Source organism: Saimiri boliviensis, chromosome 8, assembly GCF_048565385.1.
Source record: "Saimiri boliviensis isolate mSaiBol1 chromosome 8, mSaiBol1.pri, whole genome shotgun sequence".
NCBI lineage: Eukaryota > Metazoa > Chordata > Mammalia > Primates > Cebidae > Saimiri > Saimiri boliviensis.
This window is the reverse complement of record NC_133456.1, coordinates 95,987,081-96,009,193: the sequence shown is the minus strand read 5'-3', so window position 1 is coordinate 96,009,193 and position 22,113 is coordinate 95,987,081. Positions and strand designations below refer to the sequence as shown.

General features: G+C 42.1%; 1 protein-coding gene across 2 annotated transcripts in view; it reads left to right on the top strand.

The window, feature by feature from the left end:
* APBB1IP (amyloid beta precursor protein binding family B member 1 interacting protein) overlaps positions 1–6,060 on the top strand; it is a 121,070-nt gene extending 115,010 nt beyond the window's left edge. The window contains exons 14-15 of one of the 2 annotated variants that reach the window (XM_039478965.2): positions 710–813; positions 3,275–6,060. In XM_039478965.2, coding sequence (XP_039334899.1) covers positions 710–813; positions 3,275–3,787 — 617 coding nt within the window. In that variant the 3' untranslated portion in view covers positions 3,788–6,060. The remainder of the gene's footprint in view (positions 1–709; positions 814–3,274) is intronic. The other variant, XM_074404905.1, reaches the window with a different exon arrangement.
* Positions 6,061–22,113: the final 16,053 nt, after the last annotated feature.

Sequence of the window (22,113 nt, the reverse complement as noted above, 5' to 3'; positions counted from 1 at the left end):
GTCACCCAGGCTGGAGCCCTGTATTCTTCAATTACTGAAAAGTTTTTGTGGTGGTGGTTGTTTTTGTTTGTTTGTTTGGAGATGGAGTCTCGCTTTCTCGCCCAGGCTGGAGTGTAGTGGCACAATCTTGGCTCACTGCAACCTCCGCCTCCCAGGTTCCAGCAATTCTCTGCCTCAGCCTCCTGAGTAACTGAGGTTAGAGGCACACACCACCATGCCTGGCTAATTTTTGGTTTTTGGGGATTTTTTTCTGGTAGAGACGGGGTTTCCCCATCTTGGCCAGGCTGGTCTTGACCTCTTGACATCATGATCCACCTACCTTGGCCTCCCAAAGTGATGGGATTACAGGCCTGAGTCACCAGTCTCAGCCAAAAAGTAAAACACACTGTTACTCTCCAGGATCCCCATTAGTCCGGATTCTCCTCGGTGGGGTTTATCAAATACTGGACTCACCTTCCTGAACCTTTTGCTGAATCTCATACAAAGTTTTGTCACAGAACCTGAGATTTTTCATAAGGTCTTGTGTACCATGCCATGCCCGAGAATTGCTTTCTTTGCTTTGTTTTTATTTTTATATTTTTGTAAGAACTAGCCAACAAGTATCTTTCTTTGCTTTAGAGATGTAAAGCTGCTTTGTATTTTCAGATTAACTTGCAAGAATGTTGAAAATGCTTTGCTCACTCTTCTTTTCTCAATTCCTCCCTCTCAGGACCTAAAACAGGCACCCCCCAGCCCAATGGACAGATGCCCCAGGCTGCACATTCTGTCAGTGCTGTTCTCCAAGAGGCCCAGACACGTGCTGAAACATGGAAGGTGAGGCCAGCAAGCAGCTGACACACATTCCACCCAGCCGCTCCGTAAGCCCATGTCCTAAACCATTCGCATTGTTCCAATAACTGCTCTTTTAAAAAAAGAAAATAGGCTGGGTGCAGTGGCTCACACCTGTAATCCCAGCACTTTGGGAGGCTGTGGCAGGAGGATCACTTGAGCTTCAGTTCAAGATCAGACTGGCAACATAGCGAGAACTCATCTCCACTAGAAATAATAAGAAAAAAAAAAATTGGCCAGGCATGGTGGTGCACACCTGTAGTCCCCAGCTGCTGGGAAGGCTTAGGTGGGAGAATTGCTTGAGCCCAGAAAGTCAAGGCTGCAGTGACTTGTGATGGTGCCACTGGATTTCAGCCTAGGCAACAGAGTGAGACCCAGTCTTATAAATAAATAAATTAGAAGATGTACTTCCAACAACTGAGAAGTCACTATCATTTCATTTAGGTAATTGCTTTGTATATGTAATCTTAAAGTTACATATGGTAGAATCAAAAGTTAAAACCAGCTATCATCACACTGCTTAGGAAAAATGTAAGCATTTCCTTTAAACTCTGGAGTTATTTAGCTTATTTAGCTACCTTACTTTGACCAAAGTGGTTTTCTTGGTTTAGTCAAGTGATTTTAGCCCTCTCTGAAAGTGGCACACCCAAGTTTTAAACACTTGGGATTTTACTTTCCTGTTTTAAATAAAATGGGGCAACCAGTTAGTCCAAATCCCTATATGAAGTGCTAACTGGCCCCCAAAATCAGACTAGAAGACTGCCAAAAGAGTTACACTATAAATAGGGGCTGGACACAGTAGAGAGCACCTGTAGTCCCAGCTACCTGGGACGCTGAGGCAGGAGGATCACTTGAGCCCAGGAGTTCAAGGCTGCAGTGAGCTCTGATCGCACTACTGCACTCCAGCCTGGGTGATCGATAAAGACCCTGTCTTGAAGAAAGAAAAAAATATTTTTAAAAAAGGTTACATTTAAAATACGCATTTTCTATTTTCCCCACTAAAGTCCTACATACATCCCCATGGTGATGGAGGAGAAAATGCATTGTAAAACAATAGCAAATTGTTGTAACATTCTCTATAACATTTTTTCAACTGAATAAATTAATGAGGATTCATTTAAACCTCTCTTAAAAGTATAGCTGGTAATTATTACTTAGTTACTAATTTAGTTCAAAACCTTTCAGCTGACAATATAAATTCTGTTGAAGATCTCTCATGTGTGATTCAAAACAACCTTAAATAACTGTGACAATAGCATGTCACCCAGCTAGGACAGGCGGGTGCTTAACTTTAGCAATTTTTCATTTCTTTCACCCCTTCATTTTGTTCATCAGCCAGTAGTGAAAACAATTAAATATCGGTATTTATTGAATTTTTTGTTGTTTGTTTTTTGAGATGGAACTTCATATAATTTTGAAAACCAGACCTTCTTTAAAAGTTGTATTTCGTTAATGCTCTCATTATCTTCTCAAGCCTGACAATCTCTTCATGCAATGTGCTTTCAGCTAGTTTTAGTTCATTATTTCTATAATGCCAATTGAAGAAAAGCATTTTAAAATGCTGAAAGAAATAAAAGAATCCCAGAATAGAAATCACTTGTGAACACTAACTCCCAAGTTGTCTGTTCGGAAATTTAAATGAAAAAATACATCACCAGTTAATTAGCTTATTGTGCTAAGCAAATAAACTAAATAAAATAGGTACTAAATCAGAAGGCACTTTATTAGAAAAAAACTTCCAAATTTAATCTTCAGTGGTAAGAGTCTATTAAGTATAGGATGAAATAAACTGGAATTCCGATAAACTGTAACTTGGAATGATAATTATCACTAAAACAGAGGGTTTCAATCCAGCTGCCTGGGGACACTGTAAAATTATTATTATATATTGTATAATTATATTGTTTATATAGAGTCAATAACATATATATTAATATGCTATATAATAATTTAATAATTTATAAATATTTCTATTTATACCGGTAAGTCTACTGGACTTAAGTGATCCGCCTGCCTGGGACTCCCACAGTGCTGAGATTACAGGCATGAGCTACCACGTCCAGCCAAAAAATTTAAAAAGATTATTTTTAATTTAAAGGCCATTTAGAATAATTGCCATATTCCAGTGCAAGGATGAGCTCATCAACAACCAAGACTCTCAGTGACTGGGGGACAGAGGCTCCCCAGGGGGCAGACAGAGACCTCACATATCCATGGCATATCCTGTCCGTTAGGGCTCTGTGGTCAAGAATGAAAAATGCTACCCGGGAGGCTGAGGCAGGAGGCTCACTTGAGCTAGGGAGATCGAGGCTGCAGTGAGCCCAGATCGCGCCACTGCACTCAGCCTGGGTGACAGAGTGAGACCCGGTCTTCACTAAATAATAAAAATAAATTAAAAACTTTTTTAATTAAAAAAAAATTGAATGCTGTCGTTGCTCCATTGCAGGATTCGAAACCAGCCCTCGGGAACCACCCCCAGCCTGCAACGCCTCGGGCCCCTCAGGCCCCCAAGTCCAGCCTTCCTCCTCCCCCTCCGGTGCGGCGGTCCTCCGACACCAGCGGCAGCCCCGCCACGACCCCCAAGGCCAAGGGCACGGGCGGCGGGGGCTTCCTCGCCCCGCCCATCGACTTCCTGCCGCCGCCGCCGCCGCCGCCCATGGACGACCCCGAGCTCCCACCGCCACCCCCGGACTTCATGGAGCCGCCCCCGGACTTCGTGCCCCCGCCCCCGCCGTCGTGTGCAGGAACCGCGGGCTCAGAGCTGCCCCCGCCGCCGCCACCGCCGCCTGCGCTCGCCCCCGATTCTGCCAGGCCGCCCCCCGCGGTCGCCAAGAGGCCTCCTATGCCCCCCAAGAGGCACGAGAACCCAGCGCCCCCCGGCGGGGCAGGTGGCGGGGAGCAAGATTTCATGTCAGACCTCATGAAAGCTTTGCAAAAGAAGAGAGGCAACGTGTCCTAGGGACGGGCACAGTGAGTGTGCCAGAGGGAGACGCATCGCCGACCCCCAGTGCAGGTTTTGCTAGGAGATGTCCCTCACATCTTGTTCATTTCAGATAAAATGTGATGGGAAACTTCTCACTGTATTGCTCAAGTACAGCCATAACCATTAACCCAATCGAATTCAGAATACCTGCCCAAATGTACATACCGTTCCTGTGTATTTTCACCGCAATGGAGTGTATCTTCCCTTCCAAGTTACCTAAAGTGCTATTTTAGGTTCATTTATTTTATTATGTTCAGAAGTATGAAATGAATAAAAGTTAAACATTTTTTTCTGAAGACAGTGTTTCAAGAAAGATTAAATATTGGGTTAATCTATCTTGACATCAACACCATAATTAAAAATAGCTTTCACCATCCCATACCTTCTTAAGTCTTGGTGATCTTATATAGATTTTCCATCTCTACCTCTGTGCCCTTCAGAATTTTCAGGAAAATCGAGAGAGGAAAATGAGAAAACATGACAAACGGAGCCTGTTCCCTTTCTCTGAGATCCTGTTGCTTCATTGATTGGAGTCCTGGACACCAGCTGTTTTCGTTTGCCTTTTTTAATGCTTGAATAGCCCTCATTGAAAAAATGGTTAATTAGATAGTTTTTTGAATTGTCTCATTATTACAATGCTGTAAGCATTCTGTAAATAAAAATGTAGGGGCAAGAAAAGGCAATCATATATGTATTCTTCTACCTGGAATGTTTTCCCTCTGAGATACATTTAATGCCCAATTTATCCTCGGTTCTTGGTACCTGTATCTCTTCTCTTTCAAACTGGCTTCTGATAGGCCTTTTACATTTTCATAGTTTTATTTCCATGGCTCTCTTTTGGTTTTGTATTTTTGTGGGGTTTTTTTTTTAACTGTAAAACTTCTCAAAATCTTGAGTGGAAAATAATGCATTTTTTAAAATAAAGGAAGATAATGCTATGTTTTAATATTTGGAGAAAAGTAAGCTCTAAATCATGCTGTCTCAACTCACAGGCTGCTGGCCGCCCAGGACTGCTTTGAATGCTGCACAACACAAATTAAAACATTACGAGCTTTTGGCAGAGCTTGGTAGCACACATCTGTAATCCCAGCAGCTCCAGAGGCTAAGATGGGAGAATCCCTTGAACCCAGGAAGCAGAGGCTGCAGTGAGCTGATATTGTGCCACTGCACTCTGTTCTGGGCAACAGAGCAAGACTCTCTCTCAAAAACATTATAAGATATTTTCTCAATTTTTGAGGGGGTTTATTAGCTATTGTCACTGTCTCTCAAAAACTTTATATTTTCTCAATTTTAGGGGGGTTATTAGTTATTCTCAATTTTATGGGGGGATTAGTGCATTTTATGTTTGGCCCAAAACAATTCTTCTTCTAGTGTGGTCCAAGGAAGCCACAGGATTGGACACTCCTGCATTCTAAATGAATCTTTAAAATGAGAAACATTTAGTTTTAAAACCAAAATATTTAGCAATTGAAGCTAACGACGTGCCCTTTTTTCTGAAGCGTATACTTGAAATAGGATAGAAGATAAATTTGCCTGACATGAAGTTTTATCTCATCCACAGTGTGTCTTTCCAGTTTTCATTTCATTATGTTCCTTTGATGTCAGATGCAGTCAAAACACAGCTTTTCTGACACCTGACTAAATCATGGTCTTTATGTAGATCTCTGGGATAATACAGGAAAGCTGTCAGCAAAGAGAGTTGTGAAAGTTGTCAGAATCAAAATGGAGTCACTTATGTTAAGAAAACAGTGACAAATAGAGCCAGGCAAGTCCATGAATAGAGGGTTCTCATGAGGATCGTAAACTCTGATTTTCACTCAAGTGGAACACAGTCTTTGGTGTCTGGCTGAAAGGTCTTTACAAGTTCTACCTATAATTGAGTAGGATTATTTAGATTGATCCAGGAAAGGCAGCAAAATTTGTTTCTTTATGAAATGTTTAGTGAGATATTTGGTTGTGTTGAGGGGAGTGGAAAAACTGTGGTGAAATTGGGAACTAGAAAAGGAGTACATAGATAATAATATATTATGAATAATAATACTAATCAACAATATAGGACAGTAATCCTGTATCACTTATAAAAACTCCATGATTTCTTGTATAATGCTGCCACTGGGGCAGAGACCCATATAATAGGCCAACTGCAACACAAACCACAGCGTTTGGTAGAGTTTACACAAAATGTGACTTAATCTGTCACATGATAGAACATGAACTAAGATTTTACAGTCAGTCCTCAAGGAAGAGAATGAACATTTAAGCCTCATATTTTCTCTGATCTTAGGAATCTTGGCCAGTGTGATACTGAAATGACCAATTCCATGATAATTGAGGATTTGAAGTGTGTTGAGACTTACGGCTTGATGTGTGATCTGTGTTTACAGATGGTTTATGTGTGCTTGTGGACAATGCACTATACATGGTCCTCAGAACAAGCTTGTTAAGCATGTTGCGCAAATCTTCCTGCAGCCTGTTGTCTGGTCTGTTGTATCCATCAATTACTAAGAAGGATGTTTTAAAATCTTTGGAGGGCAAATTTGTCAATATCTTTTTATTGTTCTGTGAATTGTGCCTTATACATTCTGATACTGTTTATTATTAAGTGTAAACAAAAATTATGTATGTAACTTCCTGGTAAATTGAACCGCCTATCACTGTGTAATGTTTTCTGCTTTTTTTCTTGTACTCATGCAGTTGTACCATCTTTTTTCAGGTATTTGCCTGACAAATCTATTCATTCACGTTCAAACTCTCCGTACCTTTATGTTCTACATTTGCCACTTGTAAATGACACATAGCAGATTTTGTTGTGATTATAGCTAGCTTAGTAATTATCTTTTAACTGCAAGTGTTTATTCTTTTTACTCTTTTAATTTATTTTTTTTCTTTTTTTTTAACTGCAAGTGTTTATTCTTTTTACTTTTTAAATTTCTTTTTCTTTTTTCTTTGTTTTTTTTTTTGGAGACAGGGTCTCAGGCTGGAGTGCAGTGGTATGATCATGGCTTAATGTAGCCTCAACCTTCTGGGCTCAAGCTATCGCTTGCCTCAGCCTTCCGAGTAGCTGGGACTACAGGCTCATGCCACCATGCCTGGCTAATTTTTTTTTTTTTTTTTTTTTTTTTTTGTAGAGATGGGGGTCTCGCTCTGTTGCCTAGGCTGGTCTCTAACTTCTGGCCTCAAGCAATTCTTTTGCATTGGCCTCCCACAGTGCTGGAATTACAGATATGAGCCAAAACGCCTGGCCTGTAATTTTTACTCTCATTGTGATTACATATTTTATTTGTTTTTAACATCTTAGTTTGTACATTCTATTATTCTGAATTTTTCTGGGGCTTTTTTCTTCCTTTCTTGTCTACTTCATGTGATTAGGATTTTATTCTTCTTTTTAAACTCCCTGTTGAAAACATATACTGTACCTATTCTTTTAATAGCTACCTATAATGATAATATCCATACTCAATAAAATCTCTAGTTAAACAACTTTAACCCAGAAAACACATAGACTTGGTAACACTTTGATCTAAAACACACACAGACAGACAGACAGACACACACACATTATTGTCTAGTATTTGTGTTATAGCTGGCTTTTTTCTTTAGAGTGTCTTTACTTCACCCTCATTCTTCAAAGATGGTTTCAATGGATGTAAAATTCCAATTGACGGTAAAAATACTCAGATTTCGGAGGGGATTGTCTCCACTATCTTCTGCCTTTCACTGTTGTTTTTGGAAGTCAGCTGTCAAATTATTATTCCTATTAGGTCATCTCTTTGTTTCCCCTCTGAATGATTTTAAGACCTTTTCTTTGTCTTTGGTGCACACGATGGATCTCACTGTGGATTTCTTTTTACTTAAGTTACCTAATAATTTACTGAGGTTTCTGAATCTACACATATCTGCCTTTCACTATTCCTGAAAATTGTGATTTATTTTGTTTTCAAATATTGCCTCTCCTTATTCACTTTTTCTGAAACTTTAATGAAATGTATGTTAGATCTTCTAACACTAGCCTCCTTATTTTTTAATTGTATATATTTTACATTTCTTTATTCTGCCTATAGTCATCAGATCTTAATTTGTCTTCACCAGTTCTTTAATCAAAATTTTATAGGTTTCCTGAGAGATATTTTATATATTTTGTTGGAGTTATACCTAAGTATTCCATTTGGGGAAAGGGATGTTCACGTAAGTGGCATTGTTTTTAACTTCAGCTTCCAATTGCTCATTGCTGGTGTGTAAAAGAGCAATTGCAATGGACTTTCCTATATCAACTCTGTATGCAGCATCCTTGCTATAACTGCTCCTTAGTTCCAGGAGTTTTTTGTTCAGTTGTCCTGGTGGTCCCCTAAAAATTCCTCCTCTAGACCCAGGGTTAAAAGTTTGCATTATTTTCCTCTCCATATGTAGGACTATCAAAGGCGAGACGGGAGAGTGCGAGGCAGCAGCTCCCTGCAGTCTTCTCCACTTTACATCATTTCACACCATTAAAGTCGATGTGGGGAATTAACAGTTGTGGAACAGGTTCTCAAATATTTGCTCTGAAAACCTGCATAGGCCGGGCACGGTGGCTCAAGCCTGTAATCCCAGCGCTTTGGGAGGCCGAGGTGGGTGGATCACGAGGTCGAAAGATCGAGACCATCCTGGTCAACATGGTGAAACCCCGTCTCTACTAAAAATACAAAAAATTAGCTGGGCATGGTGGCGTGTGCCTGTAATCCCAGCTACTCGGGAGGTTGAGGCAGGAGAATTGCCTGAACCCAGGAGGCGGAGGTTGCGGTGAGCCGAGATCGCGCCATTGCACTCCAGCCTGGGTAACAAGAGCGAAACTCCGTCTCAAAAAAAAAGAAAAGAAAAGAAAAGAAAACCTGCATATGGTGATTTGGACTTTCACAGCTCTTACATCCTGGCGGTCCTTGATGAAACTTTAATTTTAACCTATTGTTCAATCAGTATCATTTTTATTGGAAAAAGTCAGAGGAGGTAAATAATTATTTCAATAAATGTCACAAAGGCTTTTGATGAGATTCAACAACACCCCTTGTTAAAAAAATTAAAACTTCTTAAGAAGCTAGCAACTGAAGGAAGATGTTTTAATACTGATAAAAAGTGTCCGAAACTGACAGCACTGAGAGAATGTCATTTGCATGCATGGTACCCAGGATTTTTTTTAATCTGTAATAGTAAGACGCACAAACACAGAAATGACTGTCATAAGGAGAGTAGTTTATTTTACTACTCACAGTCCCCTAGAAACAGTAGGCATAGCACACCACAAGGGGCAGGACAGGGAAACATCAAGGTCAGTCAGGAGGCAGAGGAAATGGGGAGGCAGGGAAACATGGGAAAGAATATTTCTTGCAGTTTTCATGGGAAGGAATAAGCAAGTCAGGCTAATCAGGATCAGCACTGGCTCGTTTGAATAATTTCATTGACTTCTGGGGAGAAGAAGATGCTACCTGACCCTGAGGAAATTAGGGCAATAGGATAGTGGCCAGAAATGTGAAGAAGAAAGACTGAAAAAGATGAACAGAGAAAAAGAAGAAGAAAGAGTGAGGAAGAGAGGATAAAGAAGGAGTACCAACTCTGGGTTGGTTGGATTATACAGGAAAGTCATACATGCAGGCAACTTGATTACTATATCCAGCAATTAGCTTATCCTGAGAGGAACAGTCCCTCCAAGGGTCAACAAGGCTCATATGTCAAAGCATCCAATTAAGAAAATAAGAGATGTGACTAATACACCATTAAGGTCAATATTATCATCAATACTATTCAGCATTACCCTGGAGTCTCTGGCCAATGCATACAACAGAAAAAACAATAACATAAATAAACATCTGAATGGAAAAGACACTTTTAAATTCTCAAATGATATATCTACTAGATTAATATTTAATGATCCTTTCTTTTCTTTTCTTTTCTTTTTCAAGACAGAGTTTCCCTCTTGTTGCCCAGGCTAGAGCGCAGTGGCACAATCTTGGCTCACTGCAACCTCTGCCTTTCAGGTTCAAGTGATTCTTCTGCCTCAGCCTCCAAGTAGCTGGAACTACAGTCACCTACCACCAAATCCAGCAATTTTGTGTATGTATATTTTTAGTAGAGACAGGCTTTCACCATGTTGGCCAGGCTGGTCTTGAACTCCTAACCTTAGGTAATCCACCTGTCCCAGCTTCCCAAAGTGCTTGGATTACAAGCGTGAGCCACCACACCAGGCCCTAATGATCCATTGTGGTTACAACTGTCATAAGATCTTATAAACATTGAGAATAACTCATATGGCTTATCAAAAACACCCTATTATTCCATTAAAGTTACTGATTAGAACGAAAATGATCATGAAGATGTTCCAAATTATATGTTCCAATTTAACTGGCTAAAAAATATTTGCATATATTAATCATTATTACCAAATGTGGGATTGCCATCAAAATGTGGATGATCAAAAATAATTTATTAAACAGATTATTCTATGCTGTTTTTAATGATAGAAGGATTCGTATTTCTTTTCCTTGAATTAAGATGTGCAACTAACTCTGAGATCTTTAGCCCAAGAAGGAGTAGGTGAATCACAGCCTGCTTTCTTGGCTGTCAAATGCTTCTGAAAAGGATGCCGAAAAGCTTGGGGAATGAGATGCACCTGCTAACCAAGGGTAGCACGTGGAGGGAATGCAAGGCCTGATTGGTTTCTCTTAAGCAAGATACGATCTGGTTGGCAGGGCAACCGGCCCTCAGCTTGTGGGCTGAAGTTAGTGCCTTCAGTGGGTGCCTTAAGTTGGTGGCATTTGGTTGTCTTTCCTGGGGGGAGACAGCAGGTGCTGAGCCCTGCAGACCTGGAAGAGAGAGAAGACCGAAGCTTCCCAAGAAGAGCAGAGGTGCCCCAAGGAAACCACGCTGTGCTGACCTGTAGCAGGCGCACCAAAGACAGCCCCAAGCAGGGCCTGTGTAGGGACTCTATGGAGCCGTCCTGCAGCTCTGACATTTATGAGTGAGCGGCCAGCAAAGGCAGAGACCCCCAGCACAGAGGAGTTACAGGAACCCAGAACACACTGTACCCCAATGCAAGCCCCAAGGGGGGCCACCTCAGGGTGTTGTGAGCAGAGCCATCCTGCAGCTTTGAGATCTACAAGATGGAGATGTCTCTAGTACCTAACCTCACTGCTTCGGAGCCTGCTCACTCAGATTTGGGAGCTGGTGAGGGTCGTGACTTGGAGCACACTAGCCACCAGAAGACACCCAAAGGTAGGAAGGAAACAGATGCCTTTTGGCCTCAGGAGACCATTGCTGACCCGAGGTTCCCCCAAGAGACATCCACAACCTGGGGCTCCTCCCTTCTGCTTTTACTCAATTTTCCTAGGCCCAGGCCTGAAGCAGGAGGACTGGCTCTGCCTGGAGTCCCCACCCCTTCTTATTTCCCTTTTGCCTCCAGAAGGTTTCTTTTCTCCTCCCTACCCAAATGCCCACTTCTGGGCCCTCTCTTCTTCCCCTAGGCTGGCTGAAAAGTAAGTTTTCAAAATACAAAATGGATGCTACAGATTTTGTTGCTGTAGAGGAAATGTCTGACAGTTCTTGTATTTAAACTCAATTAACAACACTGGGACTCACAATTTTACACCTTAAGTTCTAGACCAGAGCTCTCTATCTTAAAGAAATATCAGAGGTACTCCTCATGATTCTAATTATTAAAAAATGATTATCTGTAGAGACAGAGTCTCCCAGGCTGGTCTTGAACACCTGGCCTCAAGTGATCCACCCCTTGGCCATCACATTTCTGGGATAACAGGCAAGAACCACCACACCTGGCCTTTGGAGGCGCTCTTGCTTTGTGTGTTTCAGCTGGTCGTCCTGCACAGCTGTCAGTAAGATGCTCCTGCAGTATAGTTCCAAAACTTTCTGCACAAATTCAGTGGATCCTGTGATTTTTTTTTTACATGGAATAGCCCCTTTATTTATTGCAGAGAAGCTAGACAACTCACAGTTAGTAACCTAGGGCCTGGAAAATTTTATTTCTTAATCAACACAACTGTTTACAGATGCTTGTGGTCTAAATAGGCAGATTCCTAATCATCCCCAAGAAGGGATCCACCACAAGGTAACCTGGGAGAAAACTTAGGATTGTTCTGAGGCCGTGAAAGACATTGAAATTCACAGATAAGAGGGTAGAGAAAAAAATCCACATGTTTTGATCTCTTCATGTTCTGAGTATAACCTGGTCTTTGTTAAATTGCACCACCTTTAGTGTCAGAAAGAACTGGATTTGAATCCCAGTTCCATCACTCGTTATGATGGGATGGTGAATGTGTTTTTAACTCTTCTGAGCCTCACTTTGCTCATCTATAAAAGATGGGATTGTTATGAGGCTTGCATAAGGCAAGTTTGTAAAAATCTGGGGATAATGCCTGTAACTTAAAAGATGGGGTTGTTATGAGGTTTCAATAAGGTCAGTGTGTAAAAATCTGGACATAATGTCTTTCATTTTGTAAGTGTTCAATATATGGAGAAGGAGGATTATCTGTCTCAATTTTTAGAACAAAGTTATTATAAAATTGGTATTATCTTTTTGAGATGAACAAAGGATCAGTAAGTTTAAATAAATCACCATACTCACAAATTAGTTTACAGTATATTTCCTGGGTAACTACTAGTTAAAATAGCAATGATGAGCACATTTAAAATTTGAATTATGTGGTGCTTTTCTCTTACATAAGCCTCTTCATTTGTCGAAAATATAGACTCTAAGTTGCTCTTTCAAAGTGATCATTAAGAAAATGTGATGTGCTTACTGTATAAATTTTAGAAAATGTCCTCTGTTAGTCTTGTTAAGTTGCTTAAGTGTGTTTTGAGTTATGGATATAAATATGAATATTATGGATACATGAATATATTACAGAGTAATCTTAGTTCATGGCAGTGATTTTTTCCTGAAAACACCTGGAGAAATTTGTCTTCTTTCTAGTTTCCAAAAAACTCAGAGGCCGTGGGGGAAAGGCAGGTCTCTGAATGTCAGATAGTGCATGAGGTACAACAGGATACAGCAATTTCAGTGGAATTCATATTCATAACTCACAGTGAGGAAACCTGTAAGTTGGTACCAGCAACCAATAAATAAACGGTGGGGCGGGGCCGCTGGGGGCGGGGCCTTGTGAGCCAGTGTCTGGACTCCCAGGTCACAAGTGGAAGGGCGGTGTGAGGAGGGAACTCAAAGCCCGAGTGGTTCCTCCAAAGCAGGAGGCAATCTGGTTGGCAGGGCAACCAGCCTTCAGTTTGTGACCTTCAGTTAGTGCCTTCAGTAGGTGCCTTAAATTGGTGGGATTTGGTTGCCTCTCCTGGAGAGAGGGGGCAGGTTCTCAGCTCGGCAGACCTGGGTGCAAGCAGAGGCCTAAGCTTCCCGAGAAGAGCTGAGGTGCCCCATGGGGGCCAAGCAGACCTGTGGCTTGTGCACCGAAGCGAGCCCCAGGCAAGGCCAGCGCAGGAGATCTGCAGAGCCATCCTGTGACTCTGACATCTGAGTGGGTGGCCAGCAAAGGCGCAGGCCCCAGCAGAGAGGAGCAGAGGCCTGCTCAGTCTGATTCCGGAGCCCTTACTTTCGCGCATTGGCGAACAGAAGACGCCCAAAGGTAGGGAGGCGACGGATACCTCTTGGCCTCAGGAGATTCTCTGACCACAGGTGACTCAAAGTTTGCCCCAGAGGCATCCACAGCCCTGGGCTCCTCTTTCCTGCCCCCAGTTGACTTTTCTAGGCCCAGGCCCAAGCAGGAGAACTGGCTCTGCCTCGCGTCCCCACCCATTCTTTCCCTGCTGCATCCACTGATTTCTTTTCTCCTCCCTACCCAAATGCCCACTTCTGGGCCCTCTTCTTCCCCTATGCTAGCTGAAAACTAAATTTTCAACATACAAAATAGATGCTACAGATTTCATTGCTGTAGAGGAAATGTTCGACAGCTCTTGTATTTAAAATTAAGTAGCCACACTGGGACGCACAATTTTGTATCTTGAGTTCTAGACCAGAGCTCTCTATCCCAAAGCAATGTAAGAGGATCAGAGGTACTTTTCTTGATTCTAATAATAGAAAATAATTATTTGTAGAGACAGGGTCTCAGCGTGTATCCCATGCTGGTCTTGAACTCCTGGCCTCAAGTGATTTACCCACCTTGGCCTCCCACATTACTGGATGACAGGCAAGAACCACCACACCTGGCACTTGGATGCACTCTTGCTTTGTGTGTTTCATCTGGTCTTTTTGTGCACCTGTCAATAAGATGCTACTGCAGTACGGTCCCAAATCTTTCCCAAAGAAAATTCCACATAGAAATTTAGTGGATTCTGTGGTTTTTTTTTTTTTTTACATGAAATAGTGCCTTTATTGATTGCAGAGAAACTAGACAATTCACAGTAACCTAGAAAATTGCATGTCTTGATCAACACACCAGTTAAAAGGTGATGCTTGTGTCTAAATATACAGATTTTTAATCATTCGCAAGAAAAATGGAACCATGGCAAGGTACCCTAGAAGGGAGGTTCTGAGGCCGTCAAAGCCATTGAAATTCACACATGAGTAGGTAGAAAAGGGAATCCACATGTTTTGATCCCTCCATGTTCTGAGTATAACTTGGTTCTTGTTAAATTGCACTATTCTTGGCATCAGAGAAAACCGGGTTTGAATCCTAGTTCCATCATTCATTGTGATGTGATGGTGAATGTGTTTTTAACTTGTCTGAGCCTCAGTTTACGAATCTAAAAAGGATGTGATTATTTTGAGGCTTTCATGAGGTAAGTGTGTAAAAATTATGGCAAAATGCTTGTAATTTAAAAGAGTGCTGTTATGTGGCTTCTATAAGGTATGTATGTGAAAATCTGAACATGATGCATTTAATTTTGTAATTATTCAATACATGGAAAAGGAGGATTATTTTTCTCTCCTTTAATTTTTAGAACAGGTTTATAAATTGATATTATTTATATCCTAGAGATGATCAAACAAAGAATCACTAAGTTTAAATAAATCACCATAGTCACAAAGCAGTTCACAATATATTTACTGGATAATTGCTAGTTAAGAGTAGCAATGATGAGCACATTGAAAATCTTGTATTATGTGGTGGTTTTCTCATACATAAGCCTCTTCATTTGTTGAAACCATAGATTCTAAGCTGCTGTATCATAGTGATTATAAGAAAAATGTGAGGTACTTAGTGTACAAATTTTAGAAAATTTCTTCTGTTAGTCTTGTTAATTTGCTTCAATATGTGTGTTTTGAATTATGGATATAAATATGAATATGTATTGACATATGAAATCAATATATCACAGAGTAATCTTAGTTCATGGAATTATTTTTCCTGAAAGCACCTGCAGAAATTTGTTGTCTTTTCAGTTTCCAAAAACGTCAGAGACCATGGGGGTAGAGAGGTCTTTGAATGTCAGATAGTGCATGAGATACGTTAGGATACAGTAATTTCAGTGGAATTCATATTCACAATTCACAGTAAAGAAACCTGAAAGTTGATAGCAGCCACCAATAAATGAAGGATGGGGCGGGGCCCGTGGGGCTGGGGCAGGGCCTTATGAACCAGTGCCTGGACTCCCACATCACAAAAGAAAGGGCAGGGCGTCATGCGAACTCAAGGCCTGATTGGTTCCTCCTAAGCAGTACGCAATCTAGCTGGCAGGGCAACCAGCCTTCAGTTGATGGCCTTCACTTAGTGCCTTCAGTCGGTGCCTTTAGTCAGTGACCTTCAGTTAGTGCCTTCAGCGGGTGCTTTAACTTGGTGGCATTTGGTTGCCTTTCCTGGGGAGAGGCAGCAGGTGCTCAGCTCTGCAGACTTGGGGGCAAACGAAGGCCCAAGCTGCCCAAGAAGAGCAGAGGTGACACTTGGGGACCACGCTGACCTGTGACATGTGTACCCAAGCCAGCCCCAGGCAGGGCAGGCGCAGGGGATCTGCGGAGCTGTCCTATGGCTCTGACATCTATGACTGCATGGCCAGCAAAGGCGCAGGCCCCGGCAGAGAGGAGCAGAGGCGCCCAAAACACACTGTTTCCCAATGCCAACCCCAAGCGGGGCCAGCTGAGGGTGCAGCGTGCAGAGCCGTCCTGCGGCTCTGAGATCTACAGAGTGGAGATGGGAGTAGCGCCAGACTCCACTGCTTTGGAGCCTGCCCAATCGGATTCCAGAACCATGACCTGCAGCACATTAGCAACCAGAAGACGCCCAAAGGTAGGGAGGCGACAGATACTACCTGACCTCAGAAGCCCCTCTGGCTGTTTCTGACCCAAGGTTCTCCCCAGAGGCATCACAGACTGGGACTCCTGCCTCAAGCCCCTAGTTAGCTTTCCTAGGCCCAGGTCCCAGGCGGGAAGACTGGCTTTGCCTCATGTACCCACCCCTTCTTCTTTCCCTGTTGCATCCAGCCGGTTTCTTTCCTCTTCCCTACCCAAATGCCCACTTCGGGGGCCTCTTCTTCTTCCCCTAGACTGACCCAAAACTACATTTTCGAAATACAAAATGGATGCTACTGAGATTATTGCTGTAGAAAAAATGTCTGACAGCTCTTCCGTTTAAACTTAAGTAACCACATTGGGACTCACAATTTCATATCTTGACTTCTAAACCAAAGCTCTCTATCCTAAAGCAATGGCAGAAGGGTAGAGGTACTGTTCTTGAGTCTAATAATTAAAAAATTATTTTTTATAGAGGCAGCATATCACTGTGTTGCCCAAGCTGGTCTCAAATCTTTGGCCTCAAGCAATTCACCTGCCTTGGCCTCTCATATTGCTGGGATGACAAGCAGGAACCACCACACCTGGCCTTTGGATGGGCTCTTGCTTTGTATGTTTCAGCTGGACTTCCTGCGCGGCTGTCAATAACGTGTTTCCACAGCATAGCTCCAAATCTTTCTGCATGAATTCAGTGGATACTGTGATTTTTTTTACACGGACTAGCCCCTTCTTTATTGCAGAGAAGCTAGATAATTCAGTTAGTAACCTATGGCCTAGAACATTTCATTTCTTGATCTATACACCTGTCAAAAGGTGATGCTTGTCCAAATATGCAGATTCCTAATCATCCCAAGAAAATTGAACCACTGCAAGACAAGCTGGGAGACAGTTTAGGATTGTTCTGAGGCAGTGAAAGCCATTGAAATTCACAAATGAATGGGTAGAAAAGGGAATCCACATATTTTGTACCCTCCATGTTCTGGCTATAACGTTCTCATTAAATGCACCATTTTTGGTGTCAGAGAGAACTTGATATGAATTTCAGTTCCATCATTCATTGAGATGTGGTGGTAAATGTGTTTTTAACTCATCTGACCCTCAGTTTGCTGAGAGTTGTTACGAAGCTTCTGTAAGGTAAGTGTGTAAAAATCTGGACACAATGCCTATAATTTTCTAAGTGTTCAATATGCAAAGAAGGAGGATTTTTTTTCTCGTTTAATTTTTAGAGCAAGTTTATAAAATTGATGATACTCATAATTTTGAGATAATCAAACCAAGGATCAGAAAGACTAAATAGATCACCACAGTTACAAAGCAGTTCACAATACATTTAATGGGTAATTTCTAGTTAAAAGTAACAAGTACCTATGGCATCAGGGAGAACTGGATTTGAATCCCAGTGCCATCACTCATTAGCACGTGATGGTGAATGTGTTTTTAACTCCTCTGAACCTCATTGTACTCATCTATAAAAGATGGGATTATTATGAGGCTTCCATAATATAAGTGTGTAAAAATTGGTGTGGGCAAAATATAATTTAAAGGATAGGGTTGTTTTAAGGCTTCAGTAAGGTACGTGTGTAAAAATCTGGACACAGTGCCTATAATTTTGTAAGTCTTCATTATATACAGCAGGATTATTTTTCTCTCATTTCATTTTTAGAGCAAGTTTATAAAACTGGTGTTACTCATATTTTTGACATTATCAAACCAAGGATCCAAAAGATTCAATGAGTCACTGTAGTCACAAAGCAGTTCACAATACATTTACTGGGTAACTGCCTGTCGAAAGCAGCAATGGTGATCACATTTAAAATATTGTCTTAAGAGAATGCTTTTCTCTTACAAAATCCTCTTTGTTTGTTGAAGCCATAGATTCTAAGTTGATGTATCAGAGTGATCATTGGGAATCTGTGATATATTAGTGTATAAATTTAGAAAATGTCCTTATTACTCTTATTAATTTGACTGAATATGTGTGTTATTTTCAAAATTGTAAATGGAATATGTATGATTGAATGCATATGAATATATATATGTGAAATATAATTAGACATCACAGAGTAGACTTAGCTCATGGCAATTTTTTTTCTGAAAGCACCTGCAGAAATCTGTTATTTTTGTAGTTTGTTAAAAACTCAGAGGTTATGGGGGAAAGGAGTTTCTATGAATTCCAGCTAGTGCAAGAGCCAGATTTGGCTTCAGTAATTTTAGCATAATTCATTGTAAGGTGATAATCCCTAGGAACTTCAAGACAGAAACTTGAAAGCTCTTAGCAGCCAGGAATGAATGAAAGGAATGAATGACAGTTAGGATGCAGTGGCTGGCAGGGTGGGGCCTTGTGAGCCACGTGCCTGGTCTCTCAGGTTCCAAGTAGGCAGGGACACACGGAGGGGCCACTGGGCCTGATTGTTTCCTCTTTACCAGGATGCGGTCTTGTCGGCAGGACGACCTGCCTTCACCTGGTGGCCTTCAGTGGGTGCCCTCATTGGTTGCCTTTGTTTAGTGGCCTCAGTTGGTGCTCTTCAGTTGTTGGTCTTCAGTTGGTTTGGCAGTGGTGGAAGGAGAAGGAGCTCCGTCTGTGCTCTCTCTTCCTACAGTCACAGTTCTCAGGCTTGTTGCATCTAGCCCTATTCTAAATAAACCAGGCAGGTTCGCAACTTTTACAGACAAGTCACCTCAAAGTAGGTGGTGAGGTAAGGTGCGAATTGCTAGTGGGATGCAGCCCTATGGCCAGAGTTGCCCGTGCTAGTGTGACTTTGCTGGGAAGAGGCAGCATGTTCTGAGCTCTGCAGACATGGAATCAAGTGAAGGCCCAAGCTGCCTGAGAGGAGGAGAGTTGCCCCAAGGGGACCACACTGAAGTATCTCATGTAAACCAAAGGCAGCACCAGGCAGGGCCAAAGCAGGGGTTCTGTGAAGCCATCCTGGGACTCTGACATCTATGAGTGAGTGGCCAGAAAAGACAGAGACACCAGCAGAGAGAAGCACAGGCGCCCAGAACATGCTGTCCCACAGTGCCAGCCCCAGGCAGGACCAGCTCAGAGTGTGGTGAGCAGAACCATCCTGATGCTCCATTATCTATGAGGTGGAGGTGGCAGTAGCACTAGACCCCACTGCTTTGGAGCCTGCCCAGTTGGGTTTGGGAGCTGGCCAGGGTCCTGACTTGCAGCACATTGACGACCAGAAGGCTCATCTATATGTTATGTTATGCTGATCTATAAAAGATTGGATACAGCAGGAGCTCCTCTGGCCACTGCTGACTCAAGGTTCCCCCCAAAGACATCCACAGCCTGGGGCTCTCCCTCCTGCCCCTGCTTAGCTTTCCCAGCCCCAGGCCCCAAGCAGGAAAACTGGCTCTGCCTCCAGTCCCCACCTATTCTTCTTTCTTCCTCTCCCAATGCCCAGGTCTGTTTCCTCTTCATCTTGCCCCAGGCTGCCTGAAAACTTGGTTTTCTATACAAAATGTAAGTTATAGATTTCATTGCTGTAGAGAAAATGACAGCTTTTCTGGTTAAACTTAAATACCACGGTGAGACTCAAAATTGTGTATCTTGTATTCTACACCAGAACTCTTTATCATAAAGCAATGTTAGAGGCACTCTTCTTGATTGCAGTCATATAAAATGAGTTTTTTAAGAGAGTGTCTCACTGTGTTGCCCAGGCTAGTCTCGAACTCCTGGCCTCAAGTGATCCACCCACCTTGCCCTCCCACATTGCTAGGGTGACAGGCAGGAGCCACCACATCTGGCCTTTGGACGTGCTCTTGCTTTGTGTGTATCAGTTGGTCTTCCTGCACAGCTGTCAGGAAGATGCTCCTGCAGCATAGTTCTAAGTCTTTCTGCACAAATTCAGTGGATCCTGTGATTTTTTTTTTAACATGGAATAGCAATAAATTTTTTAGAAAAGCTAGACAATTCAGTTAGTAACCTAGAGCCTAGAAAATTTTATTTCATGATCAACACATCTCTTGGCCTAAAAAATGTCTTTTCTTAATCAAAGCACCAGTTTATAAGGAGCTAAATATGTTGTCTAAATATGCAGCTTAGTAATCATCCCCATGAAGAAGGGGGACCACTGCAAGGCAACGTGGAAGGGAGTTTAGGATTATTCTGAGGCCATAAAAACCAATGAAATTATGAAATTCACACATAAAAGGGTAGAGAAAGGGAATCAACACATTTTGACTCCCTCCATATGCTGGGTACAACTCAGTCTTTGTTATGTTGCACAACCTTTGGTGTCAGAGAGAATGGAATTTGCATCCCATTTCCATCACTCATTATGATGTGGTGGGGAATGTGTTTTTAACTTCGCTGAGCCTCAGTTTGCTGATCAATAAAAGATGGGAGTGTTATGTGACTTCTATAAGGTACATGTGTAAAAATCTGGCCATAATGACTGTAATTTAAAAGATGAAGTTGTTACGTGGCTTCCATAAGGTAAGTGTGTAAAAATCTGGGCATAATGCCTGTAATTCAAAAGATGAAGTTATGTGGCTTCCATAAGGTAAGTGAGTAAAAATCTGGGCATATTGCCTGTAATTTAAAACATGGGGTTGTTATGTGGCTTCCATAAGGTAAGCGTGTAAATATCTGGCCATAATGACTGTAATTTAAAGTACAAAGTTGTTACGTGGATTCCATAAAGTAAGTGTGTAAAGATCTGGGCATAATGCATGTAATTTAAAAGATGAGGTTGTTCTGTGGCTTCCATAAGGTAAGTGTGTAAAAATCTGGACACAATGCCTGTAAATTTGTAAGTGTTCAATATATAGAGAAGGAGGATTCTTTTTCTGTCATCTAATTTTTAGAGCAAGCTTATAAAATTGTGGTTATATTTTGTAGATAATCAAACCAAGAGTTAGAGAGATTAAATAAGGTCACCATATTCACAATACATACTGGGTAATTGTTATTTATTAGTAGGATTGAGGATCACATTTAAAATCTTGTATTAAAGGGGTGGTTTTCTCTTCCATAAGCCTCTTTCTTTGTTGAAACCATAAATTTTAAGTTGCTCTATGAAAGTGAGCATTAGAAAATTGTGATGAACTTAGCGTAGAAATTTTAGGAAATTTTCTCTGTTAGTCTTGTTAATTAGGTTGAATATGTGTGTTATTTTCAAAAAAGGTAAATTGAATATATATGTATTGAATATATAAGCAACTTTACATTGTAGGGTAGCCTTAAGTCATGGCAATGTGTTTTTCTGAAAGCACATGCAGAAATCTGTCATTTTTCCAGTTTCTATAAAGCTCAGAGGTAATGAGGAAAAGGAGGTTCTATGAATCCCAGCTAGTGCATGAGGTGGATTTGGTTTCAGTAATTTTAGCATCATTCATGGTAAGGTGATGATCCCTAGGAACATCAGCACAGTGAGAAACCTGAAAGCTCCCAGCAGCCAGCAATGAATGAAAGGTGGGGACCACTGGCAGGGCGGAGCCTAGTGAGCCTTGTGCCTGCTCCCTCAAGTTCCGAGTCTGGGGGGAAGTATGGAGGTGCCCTGGGCCTGATTGTTTTCTCTTAACAGGATGCGGTCTGGTTGGCAGGTCAACCGGCCTTCACCTGGTGGCCTTCAGTGGCTTCCCTCATTGGTTGCCTTTGTTTTGTGCCCTCAGTTGGTGGTCTTCAGTTGGGGGTCTTCAGTCGGGGATGTTCAATTTGTGGGTGGGGGTGGAGGATAAGGAGCTCCGTCTATGCTCTCTCCTCCCACAGTCACAGCTGTCAGGTTTGGTGCATCCAGGCCCATTCTAAATCAACCAGGCAGGTTCTGACTGCTGCAGAGAAGTCAGCTCAGGGTGGGCAGGTGAGGCATGGTGCAGGCTGCAAGTAGGGTACAGCCCCATGGTCCAGGGCTGTCCATGCCAGTTGTGCCTTGCCAGGAATAGTCAGTAGGTGGGGAGCTCTGCAGACATATAGGCAGGCAGAGGCCCAAGCGCCCAAGAAAATCAGAGTTGCCCCATGGGGACCACACTGACCTGTCGCATGTGCGCCAAAGTCAACCCCAGGCACAGCCCCCATAGGGGTTCTGTGGAGCCATCCTGGGGCTCAGACATCTATGAGTGGACAGCCAGCAAAGGCACAGAC